General features: G+C 55.4%; 1 protein-coding gene across 7 annotated transcripts in view; it reads right to left on the bottom strand.

Annotated features, from left to right (window-relative positions):
- ELMO2 (engulfment and cell motility 2) overlaps positions 1-24,779 on the bottom strand; it is a 38,857-nt gene extending 14,078 nt beyond the window's left edge. For 2 of the 7 annotated variants that reach the window (XM_002721202.6, XM_089307080.1), the window contains exons 1-10: positions 24,645-24,779; positions 12,638-12,765; positions 11,653-11,693; positions 11,125-11,197; positions 10,420-10,470; positions 7,621-7,802; positions 5,972-6,071; positions 4,915-5,066; positions 1,591-1,669; positions 565-600 (exon numbers count right to left, since the gene is read on the bottom strand). In XM_002721202.6, the coding sequence (XP_002721248.1) occupies positions 565-600; positions 1,591-1,669; positions 4,915-5,066; positions 5,972-6,071; positions 7,621-7,802; positions 10,420-10,470; positions 11,125-11,197; positions 11,653-11,693; positions 12,638-12,715 (792 nt within the window). In that variant the 5' untranslated portion in view covers positions 12,716-12,765; positions 24,645-24,779. Of the gene's footprint in view, positions 1-564; positions 601-1,590; positions 1,670-4,914; positions 5,067-5,971; positions 6,072-7,620; positions 7,803-10,419; positions 10,471-11,124; positions 11,198-11,652; positions 11,694-12,637; positions 12,766-14,819; positions 14,973-20,367; positions 20,389-24,644 lie in introns of those variants that run through there. The other 5 variants (XM_070051762.2, XM_089307081.1, XM_089307078.1 and 2 more) reach the window with 4 other exon arrangements.
- Between the last annotated feature and the right edge of the window lie 377 nt (positions 24,780-25,156).

The raw sequence follows: 25,156 nt of genomic DNA, 5'->3' as shown, positions 1-25,156 counted from the left end.
GAAGGAAGCCTAGAAGCTTCTTTGGAAGCCGCAGGGGGTCAGCTGAGATGAAACCCACCGAGTGGGTAACTGACAGTGGTCTAGAGCTGGACATAAAGGTCGTAGACCAAAGCCTCTCACAGGGCCGGGGGCAGCGCGCCCTCTCTCAGCCTCGTGCGGCTGACCTCCCCAGAGCTTCCTCTAGCCCAGGGACAGCATCCGCGCTCCCTTCTGTCAACTGCCGAACCTGTCACAGCCCTGCCGTCTACTCGGAGTCCAGAAAGGGCACGGATCTACCTTGAGTCTTGTGCTAGCATGAGGTGGAAGGCGATGCTTCCGCGTCGTCTAGATGAAAGCCACAGGCTGTTCCTGACTCTGGTCTTCCCTGGTTGAACCAGAGACCCGCGCAAAGGCAAGCGGCAGAGGGGAGCCTGGGTCCCCGTCCCTGGGGTAGGCACCCGCTGATCCTTCCTGGGACTCCAGCCTCACTCGTGCTGAGTGTCCTGCCAGCGCGCCACCTCTCCCTGACACGGAGACCAGCCCAGCTCTGACCTTCCCACCTTTCCACACAGCGGGGCTACTTACAGTGACAGGCAGGTCTAGAGGATTAAGGTGCTTGTCCTGCCGGCAGAAAGCAAAAGGCACAGAGAGAAGCAGACGGAATGAGCTTTCAGCTTACGTTCAAACGAGGACCGGGAAGGAAGAGGTTAACGGAGCCAAGCCATCCAAAAAAGACGAGGACAGACAGAACCACAGATGGTACAGGTCCTCCCTCTCGAATCTCAAGAGCTTGGCAGAAGGCCCCACTGGGATTTCATCCTGCTGCGCCCATGGTGTTGACAGAGTAGAAACGTCCGACTTTTGTGTCGCACGTGCGCTTCTATCAGAGACACTGAAATGCTAGGGTTGGAAGGGCCCTTCAGGAGTCATTTCACCTGGCCTCTTCCTTTCAAAGGAGAAACTGGGGCGCACAGAGGCTAACAGCACTACAGCCGGTGGCAGGAGAGGGGCTCAGTCCCAGGCCCCTGCACTCGCGGGTCAGGAGTTTGCTCCTGGTTTCTCCAGTTGTAATCAGGGCAGAGGGCACTCCCGCGTCACAGGTGAGGAAACTGAGGCGGGGCGGAAGGTGTGTTTAACATCACATGGCTAATCGTCACGCAGCAACGTCACGCTAAGGCCTGGTGTTGGACTCACTGGCCTCAACAGCGATGCCCGGGGGTTCCTCTTCCTTACTGCTGATCTCTCGATCCTCCGGATCAGGAGTCAGCAACGATGGCCACGCTGGCACATCAGCTGCTCATGTAAATGAGGTTTTACAGCAAGACAGCTGTGCCGTTCACTCGCCTATCAGAGTGGTTCTGGCTACAATGGTAAGGTGGAGTTGTGGCCAAACATGGCCCATGAAGCAGGAAGTGTTTGCTCTCTGGGCCTGTAGAGGAAAGGCCTGGCTACCCCCTCCCCACCCTGCCCCCAGGTCTTCCCCAGGTCTTCCTTGGCAAAGCCGCCCTGCTGGACTCTGACCACGGCGGGCTGGGGGGAACTCTGGGGAGAGTGGGGTGAGAGTTCTCACAGAGGAGCCCAGGTGGGAAGTTTGCAAAGGCAGCCACAGACCTGTCGCTTGTCCTCGGGAGCCTTCAGGAAGAGCGCGTTAATCAGGGCAATGGCGTAGGTCTGGATCTCCTGGTTGGAGCTGTGTCAATGGAGAAGGAAGCAGAGGGGGATTAGAGGGCCGAATAGCAGGACTGCGCTTAGAGACAACCACTCACAGGCTAGAATCAGATAAGGATCCAGGGCTAAGTCTGAAACCATTCAAAGCGGGGATGTTCTTGACCCAGCAATTCCTCCAATAGGACTTCATCCTAAGACAGTTATCAGAGAGCTGTGCAAATTCACCGACAGGTGTTACACTGAAGTACTCTTAAAAACAGAAAGAGTGGTAAGTAATCCAGACGCTCCCAACAGCAACTCAGCTGATACATGAGAATCCTAGGCAATTATTCAAACCATGTTTTAGGGTAAAGCTTCTTAACCTAGGGTCAGGGATGGGCTTAGAGTGTCTGTGAACCCCAGCACTAGTATGGAAACCTTCTGAGTAGTTCATTAACCGAGACTACTTTTCCCAAGGAGGCGGGAGTCCGAGGTAATCACTGGATTTTGAAAGGTATCTGAGATGCAAATCAGAACGACCCTTTCAGAGCGATCTTTGTCATGGAGAAATATTCAAGATATATTATTCAGTAAAAGAATAGCAGTGGGTTAAAGCCCTGGTCATCCGGTATGGGCACAGGTTCCAGTCCCGGCTGCTCTGCTTCCCATCCAGCTCCCTGCTAATGTGCCTGGGAAAGCAGCAGAGATGACCCAAGTCCTTGGGCCCCTGCACCCATGTGGGAGACCTGGAAGAAGCTCCTGGCTTCGGACTGGCGCAGCTCTGGCTGCTGCAGCACATGAAAGATATCTCTCTCACTCTGTGTGTGTGTGTGTGTGTGTGTGTGTGTGTCTCTACGTCTCTCTGTAACTCTTTCAAATAAATAAAATAAATTTTGAAAAAAGAATAGCAGTAATCAAGGTATGCAAATTATGTGTAGTAAGATCCTGCTTGTGGCACAAATATGCATAGAGAATGAAGACTGGAAGGATGTTCAGGTCAGTGGTTAACAGTGCTCACGTTTGGAGGTGAGACGGCAGGCAGGTGAGTTACTGTTTGTGCTTTCTGCATTGTCAGGCTTTGACTACACACTTACATTATTATTTTTTAATTTGATAGGTAGAGTTATAGACAGTGAGAGAGAGAGAGACAGAGAGAAAGGTCTTCCTTCTGTTGGTTCACTCCCCTAATGGCTGCTACGGCCGGTGCCGCGCCAATCCGAAGCCAGGAGCCAGGTGCTTCCTCCCAGTCTCCCATGCGGGTGCAGGGGCCCAAGCACTCGGGCCATCCTCTGCTGCCCTCCTGGGCCACAGCAGAGAGCTGGACTGGAAGAGGAGCAACTGGGACTAGTACCTGGCACCCCAACAGGGACTAGAACCCGGGGTGCCGGTGCCACAGGTGGAGGATTAGCCAAGTGAGCCACGGTGCCGGCCACACTTACATTATTTTAAACAAACAAAACAACTACAACCACACTCTGGAATCTGTAATCCTGTCACTTGATACCACGTGTCCACCTGCCGTATCTTGGGTGTGTTCTGTGGATCTCTCTCCATGGCGGCTGATGGGCTTCCTGGTCAGGCAGGGACTCCTAGGAGTCTCATGAAGGGAACCAAGCGACCCCCAGCAGAGCACACGAGTGCCAGTGACAGCTCTGGGGTCAAAGTATTCACAAGGGACCCCTGAGAAATGCCATATTTCTCTACTGTCCTACTCATTCCCTACTCAGAGGCAAAGAAACAGAGGCAGGCGCGAGGTCACAGGAAGATCAGAACTGTCTACCCAGAGTTCACAGTGTCCTCACACCAACCAATGTCTCCGTGTCCCCGTGTCTCATTAGTCTTGTTGGCTCTTTGGATGTTAAAAGCTGAGGCTAAAGAACTTCTGAAAAGTGACCAGGAGAAATCAGAGCTGCAAAAAAAAAAAAAATAAATAAAAAAAAATCGCTGCCTTCTTTTTACTTGGGCTGGTGGGGAGACGCAGGTTGGGAGTGTAGCTGAACGAGGATGAGGCTGCTATAAACCCCCAGATCTGGGAGCCGGGACTCCCTCTGGAACTGGCAGTGGAATCTGGCCGCGTTCTGGCCGCACCCACTGGACTAGAAGTGACAAGGGTCAGGAAGGGGTCAGCAGGATGGCGGCGCTTGCTGGGGAAGTCCAGCAGCCTTCCGCTGCGCAGACCGGCTAGGGGTGAAGTCAAACCAACAGAGAGCAGAGACACTCGGCGCCATCCGAGTCTCTTATCTGGTAAAATATTTTAGGATGTGCTTCTTAAAAAACAAACAAAAGGAGGCGCTGTTTGGCCTGGCGGTCAGGACATCCGCAGCACACGTTCAGGTTCCTGGGTTTGACTCCTGGCTCTGGCTCCTGACCCCAGCTTCCTGACAAAGCAGACGCTGGAGGGCAGCCGTGGTGGCTCCAGTAACAGAATTCCTGCCACCCACATGGGAGACCTAGATTGAGATACTGGCTTCCAGCTGCAGCCCAGCCCAGCTCCAGCTGTTCTGGGCTTTTGGGAAGTGAACCAGTGGATGGGAGCTCTCTCCCTCTCTTGGGCTATCTGTCTCTGCCTTTTGAATAAACTGGAAAAAATTTAAAAATTAAAAAAAGCCCCAAATTTCTTAAATACCTAACCTACGCTGGCCTCTATGCTAAGCCCTTTTGTGCCCTAAACTCTTTTGATCATCTCACTGTCTGAGAGTTGGGGTCTAGGGATGAGAAACTGAGGTCAGAAGAGAGCAAGCCACCTGCTGAAACAGGCCCGGGAAGCAGCAGGGCCTGGATCTGGACTGACACCCGAGCTCACGTCTCACACGGTGCTTCTCACAATTCGCACGGCGCGTCGTGAGCTCAGTAAACACTCGTTCAACAAATACTGGCTGAGTTTCTGCTTAAAGTAGGGGATGCAAAATGATTGGCCCCTGTTCTCAAGGAGCTCACAGTTCAAAATGGGCAACAGATAATACACACACAGTATCTTATATAAACACCATGACAGGTACAGAGACTACTGGGCCCTCAGGGGAGAAAGCCTCGAATACTGTCTGGCACCAGTGTGGGGGAGGGGGTGGCAGCCTTCACTTTGGAGCACAGAGGGTTCCAGGCAGGCCTGTGCCCTGGTCAGGCCTGAACTCGGCAGCGGTGTGGAAGGTGACATGAATGAACCAGCAGCCTGCAGCCTGCAGCCTGCGATAGGAGCGAGGCAGAGGCAGGACTGGAAGACTTCAACGAGTTAGGGGAGAGGAGGGAGCAGCGAAGTGTGGGGCGGGGTGGGTGGGGTCTCCTACTCACACCTGCAGGTGGGCGATGAGCTGCCCCACGGTGACTTCCTCGGCGATCTTCTGGTACAGACTCTGGCTGTTCAAGACCATGCTCTCCAGGATGGCCAGGGACCTCTGAAGAATGGACACGTCCACCATGGGCTGGCTCACGTACCCTGCAATCTGGAGCCAGAGGGGGCAACAGATCAGGGCTGGATCTTCAGGCACCTGACGCTAGCCCTCGCATCTCTCCTCTGAGACACGAACCCTAGGCGAGGGTAATTCACGCTCAGATCATAGTCTCCATACAATGGTATTTCCTCGGAATCTAATAGCTTAGTCCTGTTCCCCAGAATAACAGTTTAGTGTGAGAAAGCCAGGAGGCTGAAAGGGCCGTGAACCTTATCATCTGATCCCCCTGCTCAATCCCATCAGATCCTCCGCACGTGGCCACTTCACTTTTGTCCGAATATCTCCAGTGTGGGTGCACTCCCAATGTCACAAGCCGAGGATCAGTGAAATTCTGGGTCAGTGGATATAGCAGCATTCATTAGCTTCAGTTCACTTTTTCAACGGGCACTGCCCCTCCAGATGGAAGAGAGCACAACCAGAAGGAAGCCCCCCTGCCCGCTGAGTTCACTCTGACAATCCAAACAGGCTGCTGCGCGGAGTTGGGAATCAATGCACATGTTTTGATCCAGAGAGGAGGAAGCGCTCAGGAAGCAGCCCTCAGGGATCGTATTGGCTCACGGGCTGGCTTCATCCCAAATCTCACTGACAACCCAGTTCTGCTCTGACCACAGTCCATTCTGAGAGCCCCGTTCCAGCCTCCCAGCACAGGCCCTTGAAAGTGCAACAGGGTCTAAATCTTTCAGGAGCCCCAGGGAGACTGGCGTTTGAGGATGGAAAATCTGGCCCCAGATAGAAGCCGACCCTCGGGAGGGCGGCTGTACGGCCCAGAATCTCCCCTTTAGCCCACAGGACAACCAGCAACTGAGGGAGGAGAGAAGGGGGAGGAGAGAAGGGGGAGGAGAGAGGGAGAGAGGGAGGGAGCGCGAGAGAGGATGAGTGAATGTCACAGGCCTCACCTGCTTAATGAAGGTGATTGAAACCATGTCCCAGGAGACAATGCCATGGTCCATGAGCTCTAAGAAGGCAGTCAGGGTGAATGCCAGCATCTCACTGTAGCTGAGACACGTGCAACACACACACGCACACACACATACACAAAATAATAAAGATTCAGTCGGGGAACTCAGGTGCAAAGACAGCCACAAAGGGACAGATGTCAATGTAAACACCCCTCGGGAAATCCGTCAGCGTAGCACCAACGCCCGTGTGCACCCTTAACCAGATGTGGAGCAGACTCAGCTCGGGTTTCTACCACCAGAGAAAAACCCGACTGCTCGCCTATAGCTTTGCCTTCTGCAGACTGCAGCATCTCAGGGAAGCAGAATCACTCACCTGCTCCCCAAGACCAAGGGACGGGAGACCACTGTCGGTCTGCAGCATCTGCTGGGAACCCAAGGCGCTTACGTCCCAGGTTCACCTGCAGCCAAGAGGCAGCAGAGTGCACGAGACAGAGCACAGAGAGCGGCATGGGTTCAATTCCTGTCCAAGTACTGACTGTGCACACGAAATCCCTTCCGACTTCAATCCCTCCCTCTGTAGAGTCAGGTCGGCCTCACAGCCGTACCCCACAGGGCTCTGGTGAGACGTGTGCAGAGCCCTCACGGCAGGGCTGGTGGGGCAGGCGGATCTAATGCTCTCTCCTTGTTCCTCCTCTGTAAATGCCTAATCCCTGAGACATCTGCGCTGTGCTCCATAATTAACAAACCACAGTCCCATTTATAAAGCGAGTGCAGACACACAGCCTCACAGCTGCGCTGCCAAGGGAGGTATTACCCCATTTTAAAGAGAAGGAAACTAAGGCCAGTCTAAGCCTGCACTCTTGGGAGACTGCAAAACTCCCAAGTCAGCGTGGACGGCAGCTGAGGGCTTCAGAACTTCGGTGCAGCTGCAGGCCCAAGACGGAAAGCAAACAGCTACGATCAGCTGCGTGTTAGCTGGAAATGTCCGCAGCTGATCCCTCGGCTGAGAGATTTCTGACTCCCTCTCTGCCAGCTTCGGCTCTGCAGGCTTCGCTGGAAACCTCCACGTCTGTTTACTCACTGCTTGTCACAGGCACAGCTCCCTAACAAACTCACCTCCGCTCTGCAGTGTTATAAACCTCTGGGTCTCCTCCCTACCCCCACACCCCTGAAAATAGGTGGCAAATAGGTAGGGGCAGCCTGTGGCAAACACAAGGCAGGCCTGTGTGCAGGTGTGCATACAGGGTGTGTGGGGGTGATGGTCAGAAGTAGAAAAACACTTGTTCAGGGAGACAATGGACACTCTGCTCATCCACACCCTCCTCCCCGGCCCAGCACTTCCTATCGAGGAAGAGGTCTGCCCTGGACTGACCCCGCCTCCTTACTTCTGTAGCCCCCGTTCTGCTACACACTTGGAGCAGCACTGTCTGGACTGCTACTTAACTTGTGGGAGTCCAGCTAGACTACAAGGTTTAGACCCACAAGTAAATCAGACCTCTGGGTGGGCTCCAGGGCTTGGCCCACGGCTCTGTGCACAGAACGTGTTCAATAAACTCCTCATTTGACTCAACGGAAATCAGGGCCCTGCAGAGTGTAATGAACCCATGAGAGCCCCAGAACAAGGGCGTGAGCGTGGTGCCACTCACTGGGACAAGAGCTTGGTTCCACTTTCCACGAGCCTTGTCAGCACAACGATGCCATCCATGTTGATGAACTCGGTAGCAAACGTCACGTCGGCAGAGAGCTTGGCCAGCTCCTTCATGGCGTCCAGCCGGGTCTCCATGCTGGATGACTGGGTCCTCTCCATCAGCTGGCGGGCAGCCCGGGACTGTGAGACCAGGGACAAGACATTGGCCATCTGCTCCTTGCTCCGGGTTACTAGTCTGTGGACAGCTCGCCTGGGCCTGTCTATGGACATCCAAGCCCAGGGCATAACGAGTTGTTCACACTGCTTAGGAGTTGCTAAATAAATGTTTATTTGAAGATCAATCAGGGAATTACCAGCATGCCAAGACCAGTCTATAGTAATGTGCATCTTTTCTGTACCACTTTGGTGTATGGATTAAAAAATAATTTCCGCCAAGGAAAAACAGGAGAGATCCACTACCTATGGTAAGTCACAGAAAAACAGATACTGGCTTAACAGAGCAGGGTTTTCTACTAAGTATAGCCATCAGACAGTAGAAAAGGTTCCTCGGAGACACTGAGCTCCCTGTCCCCGGCAGCAATCAAGAAGAGTCCAGCCAACAGCATGTCAAAGACGCTGCGGAAGAGCTTCTCGTCTGGGTAGAGGATTTAGTCTGACGACCTCTGCAGGCCTTTCAGTCCTAGAATGCGATAAGCCTAACAATGTCTTCTTAACGTGTGCTCTAAGTCGGCATCATCATTCCTCCAGGCAATAGTCTGGGGAGCTTTTAGGAAGCCACACACAGTTAATTTCCAAATATGCCTTTTTTAAAACGATGGCTGGCAAAGACGAGGCTTCTCTCTCCCGGCACGTGGACGTCTCCTAGCGGGACGCTTGCCTCCTGCCCGCATGCTGTGGCTAACGTCCCCGCTCCGAGTTCATCGATCTTTCCCTTTGCTGGGTTTATTAACTGCAAAGCCAGAGCCTCACCACTTACCACTTCTTCATTCTCTATTTTTTAGGAGTGTTCATTTAACTTTCTCCCCTGCAGAGGAGGAGTCAGGGGGCCGGCACTGTGGCTCAGCGGATTAACGCCCTAGCCTGAAGCGCTGGCATCCCATATGGGCGCCAGTTCTAGTCCCGGGTGCTCCTCTTCCAATCCAGCTCTCTGCTGTGGCCTGGGAAAGCAGTAGAAGATGGCCCAAGTGCTTGGGCCCCTGCACCCACGTGGGACACCCAGAAGATCCTGGCTCCTGGCTCCTGGCTTCGGATCGGCTCAGCTCTGGCCATTGTGGCCAATTGGGGAGTGAACCAGCGGATGGAAGACCTCTCTCTGTGTAACTGTGCCTTTCAAATAAATAAATAAATCTTAAAAAAAAAAGAAGGAAGAGTCAGGGGCACACACATTCCTGCAGTGTTTTGTCTTGCGGTGCTCAGGGTGTGTCCGGAACCCAGTTCCTGCTCTGGCCACTCGGTCAGGCCCACTATCCCTCCCCCCAACTCCCCTCTTTTAGTAGCACAAAGACAGCCCTTGTCCACACAGAAATCCTGCAAATCCTGCGGCGGAGAAAACGAGCCCCACAAGAAAAGGTCACAGGATAGAAGGATCGGAAGAGCACTGGTCCGCCTCACACTTAGCAACTTCCAGCCCCAAATGTCAATTTTCCTCCTGGGACAGCCTTCCCAGGCTGCTGCTCCCGCTCCAGAGATGCGCTTCTGGGAGAGCCGGCTATGCCGTGCAGAGGTCTGTGAGATGCCTCCGCACTTCCGTTCGAGAGAATACCTCCCGGGAAGCCAGACTGGCCACACTCAGGAGGGAGGCATCAAGTCCTTAAGCTGAGGAGAGTTCAGGGGGAAGACAGGGGCAGAACATGACAGTGAGGAAAGGGGCCCCAGACAGACAGGGCTGGGCTTGAGGGTCAGCTTGAGGGTCAGCTTGATTTAGCTGAGTGGCAGGAGGCAAGGCATTTAACCTCTCGAGTCCTGGTTCCCTTTCCTGCAAGATGGAGCTATCAACAGTCCCTGTCTCATCAGGGACACCAAGCACCTAGCAGGATACGGGCCGTCAGTCAGGTTGGCTGGCATCCCCCGTGCCTCCCGCCTCTCAGATGAACCACTTCCCCACCACCGCCAAGCAAACGGCTGCCAGCATGCCCTTAATTCGGGCACAAACAGAAGCAAAGATACACCCAGGCCGACCACCTTCCTCGGCGCCTGGCAGTCAGGGTGCCCCACCTTGCAGGGTTCTGTTCTGTTCTGTCAATCACCCCTTCTTCCCGGCACCTCCCACCTCCCACCTCTCCTTCGTCCATCTCGAGGACGCACACAACACTGAGATCTGCGTTGCACCTGTGAAGGCTCGGGAAGGTGGGGAACCGAGTCGATGGGGGGCAGGAGCGTGTGTGGCAGAGACCTTTCACTGACCTTGGTCAAAGCTTTTGATGTCTGAAACAGAGTGATGCTAACCTGTTTTCAAACAGCGCGTATTTTAGACGCTACCTTCCCCGTTTGCTTCCTTTTAAAACCCAGCTCCTTGGTAGAGTGGTGGACCCAAGGGCGTCACCTTTGAACCCTTCTTGTACTCAACCCACGGCCATCGGCCGCCCAACCTCCCCTCAAAACTGTTTCTGAGGCCACCCACGGCCTCCTGACCTCCGAGGACCGCAGGCAGCTCCTGGGGCACCGCACACGCCCGGTTTTCTCTCTGGCCTCTGGCTGCTTCCACAGTCACCTTTAGGGACAAGTCATGCAGGAAGCGGGGAGGCGCCCCCGCGGGGCTGCTGGGTAAATAAAGGAACCAAGGAGGGTGAGCACCTACCGGGGAGACGGCCAGCTGTAAGATGGTCCCATTCTTAATGTCACTGCGAGTCTGTGGCGCAAAGAGAAAAACAGAAAGACCAGAAAGTCACAAAAATGAACAATTAATGTAGCACAGCAGGCTGAAGCAACTAGAACTTTCTGTCACTTTGAAGTGCGGTTGGCATTGCGACGCCACAGGTCCCACAGCCTTGGAGCTGGGCAACCACTGACCAGAAGTGTCCCGAAACACACCTGTCTCCGTCCTGAACACGTCCCTGTTTTTTCCTGACATTATTCTCGAAACAATACAGCGCGACCACCACTTACACAGCAACGCAGCCTGGAGACGCCTGCCGTCCAGGGGCCGCGCTGGTTTCTATACAATCGCTGCACCATGTTAGATAAGAGGCTTCACCATGGTATCCCCTGGGGGTCCTGGAGTGAATCCCCCAGACACCAAGGGACAGCTGCCATTGCAACAAGGGCCCTCCAGTCAGGCCCTCTTCTCCGTGGGCTCCTTGGCAAAAAGCTTCTAAGATCCCCTTCCAGCGCCCCGGGCTCCCGGGATGCAAAAGGCACCATTCCCAGCCACTAGAAGAGAACAAGGCCTGGTGCGCCCCGATGTGTCCAGGGGACGGAAGCTGCTTGGACCCTGCCTCCTCCTCAGTGCGACCCGCAGTGCGCCCGCTGGCTGCCGGGTCGCTCTGCCCCTCTGAGCACTGACCTGCTCGGTGATGTAGAGCTGGGGACCATCCGCATACCGGAGGGTGTAGTACTCCGGGTTTGGCAACGACCACCTGTGGAAGCAAAACAGTACATCCCACTCGGCCACTCCTCGGAGCCTGTGCAGAAGGCGCAAATAAACAGCGGCCCAAGGGACCGGGAGGCCCCCGTGCAGTGCAGTGTGTGTGTGTGTGTAGGGGCAGGGTGGGCCATGGGGCAGGACGAGGCTTTAAGGCTGGGTTTCGGAAAAGAGCCTTCTTTGCCTTCCGTAAGGAGTATGCAAGGGTGGATCTCAGGTGCTACCAGGACCTCACACAGGCCACTCCTGGACTTAAGGGGACATTATGATTTACAGGAAGTCTTTGGGGCATTCCTGCCAATTACGAATCCTTCACAAGACGGGGGTCCACAAGAGCCCACCAGGGGCCCCCCTCACTGGAGCTCCCCGCAGAAGTCCCTTCTTCAAGCTTTGGCTGTTCTCCTTTCGTCCTAGCTGCCATTGTCAAAAACAAGGTCAGCTTCAACCTACCCGTCGCAGACCTCCTTGATGATGGATGCCAGGGGACGTTTCTGAAAGAGAGAGAGAGAGAGAGAGAGAGAGATCCCAACAGCAATCGCATCCTGACAAGGGGGCTCCCAGGCAGCATAAAGCTGGGGCATAAGAATACGTTTCCTGGGGCCGCGCTGTGGCACAGCAGGTTAAAGCCCCAGCCGGCAGCACTGCCATCCCATGTGGGTGCCAGGTCGAGTCCTGGCTGCTCCACTTCTGATCCAGCTTCCTGTTAGTGCACCTGGGAAAGCAGCAGAGGACGGCCCAAGCCCTTGAGTCTCTGCACCCACGTGGGAGACCTGGAAGAAGCTCCTGGCTCCTGGCTTCGGATCAGCTCAGCTCCAGCTGTTGTGGCCACTGAGGAGTAGACCAGCGGATGGAAGACCTCTCTCTCTCTCTCTCACTGTCTTACCTCTCCCTGTAAATCTGGTCTTTCAAATAAATAAAATAAATGTTTTTCAAAAAAAGAATAAATTTCCTTCCTGGTAGTTTTTTTTTTTCTTTCCCTTTTTTTTCTTTTTTAATTTGAAAGGCAGAGAGACAAAGATCTCCCATCCACTGATTCACTCCCCAAATCCCCACAACAACCCGCACTAAGCCAGGCCAAAGCCAAAAGCCCAGAGCACAGTCCAGTCTTCCATGCGGGTGGCAGGGACCCCAGTACTTGAGCCATCCCCTGTCAGCTCCCACAGTGCGCACTAGAGGAAGCTGGGGTTGGGACTGCAGCTGAGTCGCACACCCAGGCACTCAGACACGGGGTCTGGTACCCAGGCAGGTATTTAAGGGCCATGCTGAATGCCGCCCCCCGCCAAGCCGGGTAGCCAACCTGCCCCAGGGGTGGCTGGGCCCTCCTGTGTGGCTGCTTCTTCCTCTGATGCCAGTGGTCCTGTCTCTACAGACGTCCTCTGCCACGCGTGCCCCGTATCCTTCCCTCGCACCTCAGCTTCTCATTTCAGGAGCTTACCTGGTCAATCTCCAGGAGCTGGGCATTAGCACCCGGCCACTCAATGGCCACTTTGACAATGTCCGATGGCGGTGGCATGGCTCCCCGTGGGCCCTGCTTCTCCACGACACACACGCAGACACAGCTGCCTGGAGAGAAGAATGGACAAGGGCACCAGGCATGCTTTCATTTTTCACTCTTGTTTTGGGGGCGATGGGGTCTGAGACAGGATCTGCGTGTGGTAATACATGGAACTTGGCTTGAGTTTTTTCCAGATCATACCACAACCTCTCCTTGGGCTTTTGTCTCAGTAGATTACATCAGCAAGCAGAAATGCAACAAACCTATCTCTCGTCTACAGATCAGCCAGCAGCGAGATCTGCCAATGTGACACTCGGTTCAGGGTCAAGAGGACGCCGCGGTGGAAGACGGTATTTACTGCGAACTCCTGCCTTGGGGCCTTGGGAGGGGAGAAGCATATGCTCCAAGACAGCCACAAACAGCCTTTTCCCGGGTGAGTGGTGGCCTGGAAGCAGCGAGCTCTTTCTGCAGACGCCCGAGGGGGCTCCCGAGTCACACGGCCCACGGCACGCTCGCTGGCCGCCTCCTTACTCACGGCTGCGACTCCTTCCCTCAAAGGACAGAATGCGGAGCCTCCTCCGTGTGGGATGACGCAGGGTTCAGAAAATGGGGAAGAGAACTGGGACAGGAAATGCTATTTTAGTCCCCACTGCCAAGGGCAGGGCTGCTGAGGGCTCAAGTGTAGGGGGTTAAGGCTATCGCCACACAAAGGCCCCTCTATAGAAGAACAAGGCTTTGAAAGTACCTCTAACTGCCCCCCACCCAACTTTTCTGCAAAATAAAGGAAAAATAAATCATTTTGAGCAAGTCTGGAAGATGGGACCACGTGACTGGTATCCTAGGCAACCCTGACAGCTTAGTGGTATTCCAAGCCATAGCTAGAGCAGTTTCTCTCCCAAGGTCTGACGAAGGGAAATCGCTCAACTGGATTCTTCCAGGGTCCACACTCCTTGCCTGCGGGCCCAGGAGAGGCCCCTCTCTTAATGAAAAGAGCCCTTCCACATCTTCCAAGCTCAGCCCCTCACCCACGGCTCACCAACAGGACCGCCATCCTCTCCTGGCGCGCTAGCGCAGCGTTTGCTGAGCTGTGATTCATATGCGCTATCAATTTTTCAGCCCAAACACGGGTGACAGCTCGCGTAGCCTGGTAGGTACAAACCTCTTTAGTGGAAAGGTGTGAAGTCAGTCCCCTACAAACCCACAGGCCTCAGCAAGAGGGAAGCACGGTCAAGGTGAAGGTGGGCTGTTTCAGAAGTCAGTGTTCACAGGTACCAGCAGGGGCCAGTGTGGCGGCTGCAGCAGAGTCCTGGCTGCCCTGCGTCAGACCCAGCTCCCCGTGACTGCGCCTGGGGAGCAGCAGACGCTGGCTTGGGTCCCTGCCACCCACGTAGGGGACTCAGAGGAAGCTCTAGGCTCTGGCTCTGGGCAGGCCCAGCCTCGGCTGTTGAGGCCATTTGGGGAGTGCAGCAGAGGATGGAAAATCTGCTTCCCCTTTTCTCTGTCACTCTGTCTTTCAAGTGAATAAAAAACAAAAGCAAAAACAGCATTTCTAGAACATGACAACATAAAGAAAGGGCTTTCCAAGTGCGTTTCCTCATGTTGATGAAGACCGCTAAACTAAAACTCCGAGTTTGGTTACGTGCCCAAGTTCACCCTGCACTAGAGTGGGGCAGACCTTACAGCCAGCTTTGGACAGTGTCTGTCCCCGCTCCCCTGAGCTAGTCTGAATTTATTATTATTTTAAAAATGTATTTGAGAGAGAAAGAGTGAGCACATTCCCATCTGCTGGTTCAATCCCCAAATGCCTGCAAAGGCTGGGGCTGCGGCTGGGGCTGCGGCTGGGAAATCAATCCAGGTCTCACACGTGGGTGGAAGAAACCCAGTTACTTGAGCCATCACCACTGCCTCCAAGGGCTGGAGTTAGGAGCTAGTGCCAGGAATCAAACTCAGGCACTCCCATGTGGGATACGGCAGGCTAAATGCCTGTTCTGCAGCTTGAATTTTTAAGTCCTAAGAGGACTTCAGTGGACTGGCCTGAATCGCCCCTAAAATTTCTACAACTTCTGCAGCTGCAGGCAGAATTTTTTACTTGTAGTTTGTATATAACTAGACACCAACAGACCTCTGAAAAGAAACTGCCCCCATCAGCGTCACTTCGGGTCGAAACGCTCTGCTCCCATGATGCCACAGCAAGGCGAGGGGTTCTCACAGCAGGGGTGGCACCACCAACACCTGGATGCCTACAGCAGGTACCCTCCTCCCATCAAGAAGTCAGCTGTAATTAGGAGATATGACTGCACAGTGAAGAGATCGTTTTTAAGAACTGAGATATAATTTACATACAACAAAATGCATAGAACTTAAGTGTACATGTGTATACAAATATATATATATATAAATGCATACACACACACACACACACACTGCAACCGCTCCTCAAAATAAAACACTGAGCACTGTCATTGCCCAAAAAATTCCCTCCTACCTCCTCCCCTCAATCCCCCACCTTCTGGTCCACGCAAAGGCAACCTCTGATCCCTAGCGCCATGGAGGAGTTGTGCTCGCACAGTGTGGCTTTCAAGACCATTTCTTGGTTAGTCTGATTTCTTCTGCTTTTTAAGGTAAGTAGGCCATGTAGGTAGAACAGAAAGAGCCCAGGGCTGGAATGATTCTCCTGCCTGAGAAAGCAATTGCATTTACAGGCAAGGGGCTCAGGCCCCAGTCCTAACTCCACCGCGGTGTATCCACGTCCCGTCACCCAGGTGTAGCGTTCTTCAGCTGTAAGATCTGAATGTTGGACTCACATGTGTCCGAGGGGACTTCTAAGTCTAAAAGTCCATGATCTAAAGCAGAACTTAAAAATGCAAATGAGGATGCCCTTTTAAAGTCCTCAGCGAAAACCGTAACCTTATTTCAGTGTTGCTGCTAAGAAACAAACCATATTCTTGAAAACCTCTTCCTGCCTACATCGTTGGAGACAGGCAACCTAAAGCTCGTGACTTGATAGCTTTGTTTTGACTGCACATGACACTTCACAGGTTGACTGTCTGTTTATTAAAGCTGGCTCGGAATGATCTGGGGCAGCTCCAAAAACAGTCATTTTGAAACAGGGAAATCTGCGGCCACCAAGACCACTCAGGAGACACTGGCAAGCCCCCGTTCTCTCCCTTCCCCAAAGCTCCGGCAGTGACTTGTGCAAAGTGGCCCTCTCCCCAACTCCACCACAGCAGAGGGGCCTGAAATAAAACCAACTTTGGCTGGAGGAATCCAATTCTTTTTCTTGAACTTAAAACACAAACACTGGGGCGCGTGTTGTGGCGTGGCAGGTTAAGCCACTGCTCAGTGCCTGCCCATCATATCACAGCGCTGGTTCGAGTCCTGGCCGCTCTGCTTCTGATCCAGCTCCCTGCTAATGCATCCCGGAAGGCAGCAGACACTGGCTCAAGGGCGTGGGCCCCTGCCACCCACGTGGAAGACCCAGATGGAGTTCCTGGCTGCTGCTTTGGTCTGGGGCCGAGCCCTGACTGTTTCAGGCGTCTGGGAAGTGAACCAGCAGACAGAAGGCAGATCTCTCCCCTTCTCCCTCTGCTTCCAGTTGCTCTTTCAGGTAGATGAAAATAAATTTTAAGAATCAGGAGGCCAGTGCTGTGGTGTAGTGGGCTAAGCCTCCGCCTGCAGTGTCGGCATCCCATATGGGCACTGGTTCGTGTCCCAGCTGCTCCTCTTTCAATCCAGCTCTCTGCTCTGGTCTGGGAAAGCAGTGGAAGATGGCCCAAGTGCTTGGGACCCTGCATCGGCATGGGAGGCCTAGAGAAAGCTGCTAGTGCCTGGCTTCGGATCAGCGCATCTACAGCCATTGAGGACATTTGGGAAGTGAACCAGCGATGGAAGACCTCTCAAATAAATAAATAATCTTTTGGGCCTTGCGCTGTGGCACAGTGGGTTAATGCCCTGGCCTGAAGTGCCAGCATCCCATATGGGCACCGGTTCAAGACCCGGCTGCTCCACTTCCAATCCAGCTCTCTGTTATGGCCTGGGAAAGCAGTGGAAGATGGCCCAGATTCTTGGGTCCCTGCGCCCATGTTGGGGACCCAGAGGAATCTCCTGGCTCCTGGGTTTGGATCGGTACAGTTCCGGCCATTGCAGCCAACTGGGGAGTGAACCAGCAGATGGAAGACCTCTCTTTCTCTCTCTCTGCCTCTCTTCTCTCTCTGTGTAACTCTGACTTTCAAATAAATAAATATTTTAAAAAAAGGGACTCCTAAAAAATAAATAAAATCTTTTTAAAAAATAATTAGGAAATAAAAAAAGACAAAGACTAAGGGACTTGGGCGACCATTGGCCCTGGAGCAGTAAGGTCACAAGTCAGCTTGAGAGCAAGCCAGAGCCACTCACCACCAAGGACTGGGAGAAGGACAGACAGAGAGCCGTGCAGAAGCAGCCGTTCCGCGGGAGACTCCAGACACAGACAGACCAGCTGAGGTCTCAAACAAGAAACCACAAAATCCCATTCAGAGATGGAAAAGCCGCGGCCTGGTGACTTGCCAGGCTCCACGGCTACACTTCCTACATTTGGGGTTCCTGAAGCTCCTGCTGATCGGACATTTCTACATTAAACTGCCTGCATTTCCGGTCATCGCAAGTGGAAGGTCTAAGGCAAGACTGACCCCAAGACCTGAAGGAGCTCTAAAGCCGGGTCAGAACCGACAGCACAGCACTGGCGTGAGACGCGGGGGTGAGGGGCACTGAACACTGGCTCAGGGAACGAGAGCACGGCCCTTCTGCTCGGAAGGGTCTGGTTTGTTTAAGAGATTAGTGAGTCTGCGGCGCTCGCCCTGTGCGAAACAGGACGTGTGGACGGCCTCTTCTGAGCTGACTGCTCACTTCTAGTATCTTAGCACAGTCGGGACCGGAATCCTGGACAGCACTCCTGGTTTACGGGCTGGGCAGCTACGGTTTTGAGAGACTGAGAACCCTGTCCTTCATGCACCTCCTTCTAAGGCTCTCCCCCAAAAGGAAGGAAAGTAGGGAGAAGAGAGGCAAAAAGGAAGAAAGAGGGAAGGAGGGAGGGAAGGGGGGGGGGAGGAGGGCACCAGAATGGGTCCCAAGCCTATGCCTTGTGACTCCAAAGTCCATTCTTCTGTCTACACGACACTTCCTCTGCATGACGACACCGGTGTACGGTTCTGTTATGCAAAGGCAATGCTCCAGAGGCTGGGTCATTTAATCCATACAGGGCTGCACGTCGTCATCCCCAGTTCCCAGGAAGAGCAGCTGACACAACATCACACAACCAGTAGGTGGCTCAGTAAGCTTTGATCCCGGGATGTCTGGCGCTGGTGGAAAGCCCTGCGTGGACGGCAGGTTTCGGGTTGTGCACCTGAAGCTAACTACACTGAACACAGGGGACCACATAACAAGTACTCACTGTTTGTGTTTTTTAAATATTTATTTAGTTAGTTGTTTGAAAGGCTGAGTTGGAGAGAGAGGAAGACACACACACACACACACACACAATCTTCCATCTACTGGTTCACTCACCAAATGGCCACAATGGCCGGGGCTGGACCAGACTGAAGTCAGGAGCCTGGAACTCCATCCAGGTCTCCCACGTGGGTGACAGGGGTCCAAGCACTTGCTCCACCTTCTGCTGCTTTCCCAGGCACATCAACAGGGAATTGGACAGGAAGTAGAGCAGCCGGGACTTGAACCGGTGCTCACATGGGATGCTGGCAGTGGTTTAACCTGCTGTACCACAATGGCGACCCTAAGTATTCACTGCTTTAACAGAGCATTCCACTGCTACTGAGGGTGACCCGCACTCCTTGGGTGCCACCCAGTCCTTCACAATCTAGCTGGATCCTGCCCGGGACTACATGGTCTCTGCAAGGCAGGTTACACTCTCTCCCTCTGAGGCCTCTGCACACTCTCCCTGCCCGGTCAGAAGAGCTCAGATGTCATCTCCTGTCTGCACCATTCTTCACCTTCCTCCAGCAAAACTAAACAGGACGGGAGCCGCTGTGTGCTCACAGCGTCCGGCTCTCACTTCTCTGAAGGATCCTGAACCACACAAGCAAAGTCCGTATCTGCATCGCCTCTTCTCCAGCGCCTCCTACTGGGCAGGTACAACCCTGTGGCCTCAGCCTGGCGCAGCACCTGCCCCACCGTCAAGGCTCAGGAAGCGCCTGTGTCTGCTGAAATCCTGTGGCTCTGACTTCCTCCAGCCCCGCGAACCAGTGCTGCTCCAAGGGGACGAGGGCGGGCACAGACTGCCCAGCTTTCTGGTGTGTCCTCCGTGTCCCATTGCCTGCCGGCCACCCGGCGGGTCCCCTGCTTACACCTGTGTGTCACACCTAACACCAGAACAAGTGTCCCTGGAAAGCCAGATTCCAGCCACAGGAAAAGGGGGAGGGACAGCCTCTGCCGTCCCTCCTGGGGCGGCAGCAGGAGGTGCGGGAACAGACCTACAACACCCTCCGATCACACTCCCAAGAGACGCAGCCGTGCTGGGGGCCTCCAGTACATGTTTGCTTACTCCCCATTTTCACTTTACAAAGGAAGTGGAAATTAGGTCGAAGCCATTCAATAACATTGCAAAATTCTCTGGCTTATAAATAGCTCTGCCCTCAGCAGTACTGTGGTTCCACAGCCCAAGGCAGGACCCGGGAGCCGGGGTTCACATGCAGACCCAGGGCCCTCTGGTCCACCTCGCCACCCTCCTCCTCCTCATCCCCTTTAAAGCACACAGATATACAGACGGCTTGGAAACTGTGAGATGTCACAGAACAGGAGGCCCACACTGCTCGGGAGACGGTTCTGCTATGAGGCACGAGAAAGCCCGGCCGGCCAAGGCCAAAGCTGAGGATCGGGTCCCCAGTGGGCCGATCAGGGCATGCGCTCTGGGAGGCGCGCTCACCAGGAGCCAGGGTGGAGCGTGATCAATCACCCTGACCGCAGGGTGGGCCGGCCCAACTCCAGCTCGGGGAAGGAAGTGAAAGACGATCCCTTGTGTTAGGAGGAGGCCTGCGCTCTCCCTCCCCCGCTCCTCTGAGGATTGGATCCATGTGTGCTTTCTGTCCTATTCTTTTACTTTTGGCTCAGTGGGGGAGGCAGGGTAAGTCTGCTTCCGGCCACGGAAGGCAACCTCCCCAGGCAGGCCAGGGGGGCCACGCCTTCCCTCTCATCGAGAACACAATCTCGAGCCAGTGAGGCTTCCCCCGCTGAAATCTTCTCATCTGAGAAGTGACTCAACTTCCCCCCGAGGGCCGAGAGCCACTGGGCGAGGACGAGCTCTGAGTTCAGAAGAGGGGGGGATTCCGTTGGCAGAGACCCAGGTTCCAACGTTCACTGCTAGGACTCAGCCAGACGTGACTCAAAGCCACTCAGCTGCACGGGGACAAGAGTGCATCGAGCAGGTGGGGGTGGCTCACTGGGCTTCTCCCCCGTAGCCCCTCCCCGAAGAACCCCCTGGGCTTCTCACACTCCCACACTTAGGGAACAGGCTCTGGCCTCAGCCCTGCAGACGTCTCCCGGGGCCCCATCTGCAGGTGCACCGTCCCCTCCACCTCCTCCTGCTGGCACACTCCCACTCCACCTTCAGGGCCAGCTCAGCCTCTCCTACGCGGCTCTCCGCATCTTCTCACTTCAGGTAGCGTTCATCGGGCCCTCACCTGTGCTCCCGGAGTGCACATGTGTTCTCGCGAGCCTGCTGAGTGCTAATTCCCCCCACACAGCCTCCTCCCTGGCTATAAAGGTGGGATCCGCACGCGGGCAGCACCAGCAGCCTGCAACAGCCCGCCTCCAGCCCGGGGCCCACCGAGCCAGAATCTGCCCTGACAGACCCCGGCCTGGCCCGTGTGCCTGGTACAGGCTGGGGGGTGGGCCCTGAACCAGTGCTTCTCAGCTCTGCGTCATCACTGCCCACCCAGGTCCTTAAGGCCTCAGCTCCAGGACAGCTGCCAACCTGTGTCTACCCCCGCCCCCAGCACACGGCTGCATCCACAGAACTTGACAGCACACACACCCTCCACAGACCCCAGACCTGATGCCTTTAAACAAAAGTAAACCAGCAGAGAATAATCCACCCTCCACAACTTTCCAATCCCTACTGCAGTAACCGAGGAGATGGACTGAGAAGGGGGTCAGAGTTCATAGCCCACTGCCCTGTTTTTGGAAGTGACAGAGGAAACAGAAACTGAGACGCAAGGTGCAGATGAACTTGAAGAAACTGTTTCCCGTGAACAGATGCCCGCGGTCGCGCAGGGAGGGGTGGCGGGGCAGAGGAGGGTCCGGGTTACGCCTGCAGCCTCAGGCTGTGCGCCCGACTTCTTCAATAGGAACCCTAACAACACGGCACTGTTCTCGTTGTAAAATCCAGCCAAGCGCCCTCATAAAGAAGGGAACAGAGGTCCGGAGAGGCTGGCAAGGCCATGCCACAGCGGGGCACGAAGGAGGGCTCGGCTCCCACTCTGCTTTAGCCCATCCCTGCCCCCAGCACAGGCCTCTCTGAACCCAGTCCTGATGGACAGGAGGGGGCTGGCACAGGGGGCTTCCAGGTCTCTGCAGATCCTGACTTTCCAGTGGGGCAGGGTAGTGGAGCAGAGCCTGCCTTCCAGAGTGGGACGGCTCTAACAATGTCCCCATTTGTCAGATGAGATTAGGATTAACGCTACCTGTGCGTTGTTGGGATACGACGTGGAAAGCGCCAGCAGGATACCTGGCACCGAGTGAGCAGCGTGCTGTGTGAACTTGAGGCACATTACAGCCATGTTTCCCGGTATGAGAAATAAAACGCACACGTGCCAGGCTGTGGCGCCTTGTTCCGAGAGAGACAGGACGCAGAGGAGGGCACCTGGCGGGGAAAGTCAACACAGAGGCGAGCACCGTCGGTGTTGTCTACCACTGCGATGACCATTCCCTAATGGAAGGACCTCCTTCATGGTCCTCTTCGGAGTGGCAGCCAACGCAGCACCGGGCAAACACTAGGTGCCCAACAAATGTTTCCCACCAGCTCAGATTAAACCAGCATACGACTGGATCACAAATTCTAACCCCTTCAGAGGCCAGGCAGAGGAGTAAATAAACCAAGCAGCCCACACCTCGGCCAAGACGGCCACTTGGCGGCCCTGGCATCCTGCGGGCTCTGGTTCTTGGCCACCCCACGCAATGCCATGCAGCTTCCCTGGTCATTTTACGTGATCTGGCCTTGTCTTTCTGAGGTGAGGATGAAGGCTGTGGCCTGTACCTGCCTGGCCCCGCAGAGGGCCTAGAGCCTTGCTGGTCTCGCGTGGCTACTGGCCTGCGTGAGCGGCTGCTGAACGCGACAGCCAGACGGCAGCCCCAAGCCCGCACTCCCCGCACCTCTGAGATGCTGCAGGCTGTGGAAGGTTTTCTGCCCAGATGCTGGGACCAGGCTGAGTCAGCGCAGCCGGGCTGAGCCACGTGACGGAGTCAGAAAAGGACTTGGCCTTGGAGGATTTCCTTCAACTGTACCCAGCACGCTTGCCCTCGAGCCGCCTGGGCAGGGGGTGTGGATACATGCAGACCCGTCACCCCAGCACAGAAGAAGCCAGAACACGCAGGGGTCCCCACTTCCTGCTCTGCTAAACCTTGGCACCACTTACGGGCAGCATGAGGTAGGGAAAAGTCCAACTGGAGAGTAAGACACGGAGTCCTAATCCCGCCCCCTCCACCCACAAACTCCAGGATGAGCCCTGGCGGGGATCACAATAGGACCACCCCTATTTCATCAGTAAACCAGGTAACAAAGGTCATCTCAAAGCACAGCCGAGGGAGAACTAGGCCTCGGCAGGTCCGTCGAGTGACAGACACTTGTGACGCTGCACGGCCTGATGCAGCAGCCCTTACTCACGTGTGGCTACTGAGCATCTCAAAACTGGCAGAGGGGCCAGCACCATGGCCCAGCAGGTAAAGCCGCCGCCTGCAGTGCGGCATCCCATATAGGCGCTGGTTCAAGTCCTGGCTGCTCCTCTTCCGATCCAGCTCTCTGCTATGGCCTGGGAAAGCAGTAGAAGATGGCCCAAGTCCTGGGGCCCCTGCACCCACGTGGGAGACCTGGAATAAGCTCTTGGCTCCTGGCTTCGGATCAGCACAGCTCTGGCCATTGCAGCCATTTGGGGAGTGAACCAGCGGATGGAAGACCTTTCACTCTGCCTCTCAAATAAATAATCTTTTTTAAAAAAATAAAAACCTGGCTGAAGTGGCTACTGTGACAAGAGACAGGCAGTCCTAAGTGGAAAACACACTCCAGACTTCAAAAAATTATTACAAATATTGTAAAATATTCCATTAGGAATGTTTTTATAACAATGTCACAACAATATTGAGAACATAGCAGGTGAAATAAAATATGTTACTATAATTACTTGCACCCATTTTTTTTTTTTTTTTTTTGGACAGGCAGAGTTAGACAGTGAGAGAGAGAGAGAGACAAAGAGAAAGGTCTTCCTTTTTCTGTTGGTTCACCCCCCCAAGTGGCCGCTATGGCTGGCACAGTGTGCTGCGCCCATCTGAAGCCAGGAGCCAGGTGCTTCCTCCTGGTCTCCCATGCGGGTACAGAGCCCAAGCACCTGGGCCATCCTCCACTGCCTTCCTGGGCCACAGCAGAGAGCTGGACTGGAAGAGGGGCAACCGGGACAGAATCCGGCGCCCCGACCGGGACTAGAACCCGGGGTGCCAGCGCTGCAGGCGGAGGATTACCTAGTGAGCCGCGGCGCCAGCCCGGTTTCTTTTCATATAATGAAGCTACTGGAAAAATCTAAACAGGATATACACCATCTTCCTATTGGACAGCATCACTTTAGCACAGAGGCGGACATACACGGAGTATTCCAAATGGCAGTCTCCTTCCTTCCCAGGCACGGCATCAGGGGTCAGGGTTCACAGCCCCTTCCTCTCGTCCAATCCAAGCCCTCCACTCATTTATCTAGCGCCTGTGTGTAGCGCCCAGTCCTATGCAAGCCGCTGAAGACGGAACAGGGAGCAAAACCACACAGTCTTCTCGCTCGTGGACCTATCTGGTGGGACAGCTACTAGCGCACCTTGTTAAACAGGCACAGCTGCAGGTGTGCTTGGGCTGCGGGGAGTTAAAGTGGGGAACTGGCCTGGTCAGGGCCCAGGGATGCTCCCTGGACATCGTGGGGGAGATCTGAAGCATGGAGAGAAATGTACCAGACTGAACTCAGGGAGGAGGGAGAGACCCTGCGCGGGACAAGACCTGGGCTGGAGAAGGGATGGGGGACTAGCAGCACACTGAGGCCGGGCGACCGGATCTCAGGGCCCGGGTGCCGATGGGCGCCGCCCCTGCCAGGGGCCCAGCACCCGGCCAGCCTGAAGCCCAAGTGTCCGATCCTCGTCTGCATTTTGAAAACACTTCTCGGGGCCCGGTGCGAGGCCCACGGAAGGGCGGCCTCAGTGCTTGTGGGCATCGCCACCGTCCAGGCAAGGAGCGAGGCCTGGGCCGAGGAAGGCGGTGGAGACAGAAAGCGGCTACGGAGCCGCCAGGATCGACGGCAGGGGGTGATGAACCAGGGAGGGGGACGAGGCCAGGCACAGTCCCAAAAGCTCTCTGGGCTCCTCCCAGGCCCCATCCCATCGGCTCTCTCGACCCCCGCCCCCATCTCCTCACCGCGCCCGGCTCCATCCTCCGCCCTCCGACCCCCGCTCCTCACGGTCCCGCCCGCGCCCTTGCCCACCCGGTGGCCCTTCCAGGTCCGGGACTCAGTCTCCCCTCCGGCCGGGTGGACCCTCCTGGGCCAAGACCCTCGGGGGGCCTGCCTAACCCGCGCGGTCCAGCCCAGGCCCGCCCTCTCCCTAGCCCCCAGGGCAGAAGCAGGCCGCAGCCCCAGGCTCCCATGCCCGCTCGGCCTCTCGTCCTGTGTCCCCCGGGCCGGGTCCCTCTCCACCGCCCGCCGCGCCCCTCACTCACCAGGGCGCGGACCTAGGCCCAGCTCTTGCGCCCGGGTCTCGCAGCCGCGGCTCTTCCAAGCCTCCGCCCGCCCGGCCTTCTTGGAACCCCGCCCCGCGCAGCTCGGCCCGAACTCCTATTGCTCTGTTTTGCCGTCACGCTGAACTCTCTTTCTTTAATTGGGCAGTTTATCTGTCAGTGATGAGAGGGCGGGTGCAGCCGCCGGGAGGGGGTGGGGAACTCCGGCAGTTCCCGCCCCCTGCTGGAGGCCTCTTAAAGAAACAGGACGCCTCTCCCTCGCTGGCCGAGGGGTCTGGAGGAGCGTGATTCCCAAGCAAGCCCATGAAGCGGCTTCCACCCCCAACCTCGCCCCCAAACTTTTTGTCTGCTTGTTTGCATGCACAGCCCCGGAGTGACGGAAAAGGCTTTGGTTCCTCGCGGCAAATGAAAGGCGGTAAGGACGATGCTGTCCTCGGGAGGCCCCCAGCTCTGTGCCCAGCGTGCACCTCCACAGCGGTTTGGGGAGCTGAGTG

This window comes from Oryctolagus cuniculus, chromosome 11 (genome assembly GCF_051225735.1).
Source record: "Oryctolagus cuniculus isolate XC-2025 breed Fujian yellow rabbit chromosome 11, ASM5122573v1, whole genome shotgun sequence".
NCBI lineage: Eukaryota > Metazoa > Chordata > Mammalia > Lagomorpha > Leporidae > Oryctolagus > Oryctolagus cuniculus.
This window is presented reverse-complemented; position numbering and strand designations above follow the sequence as displayed.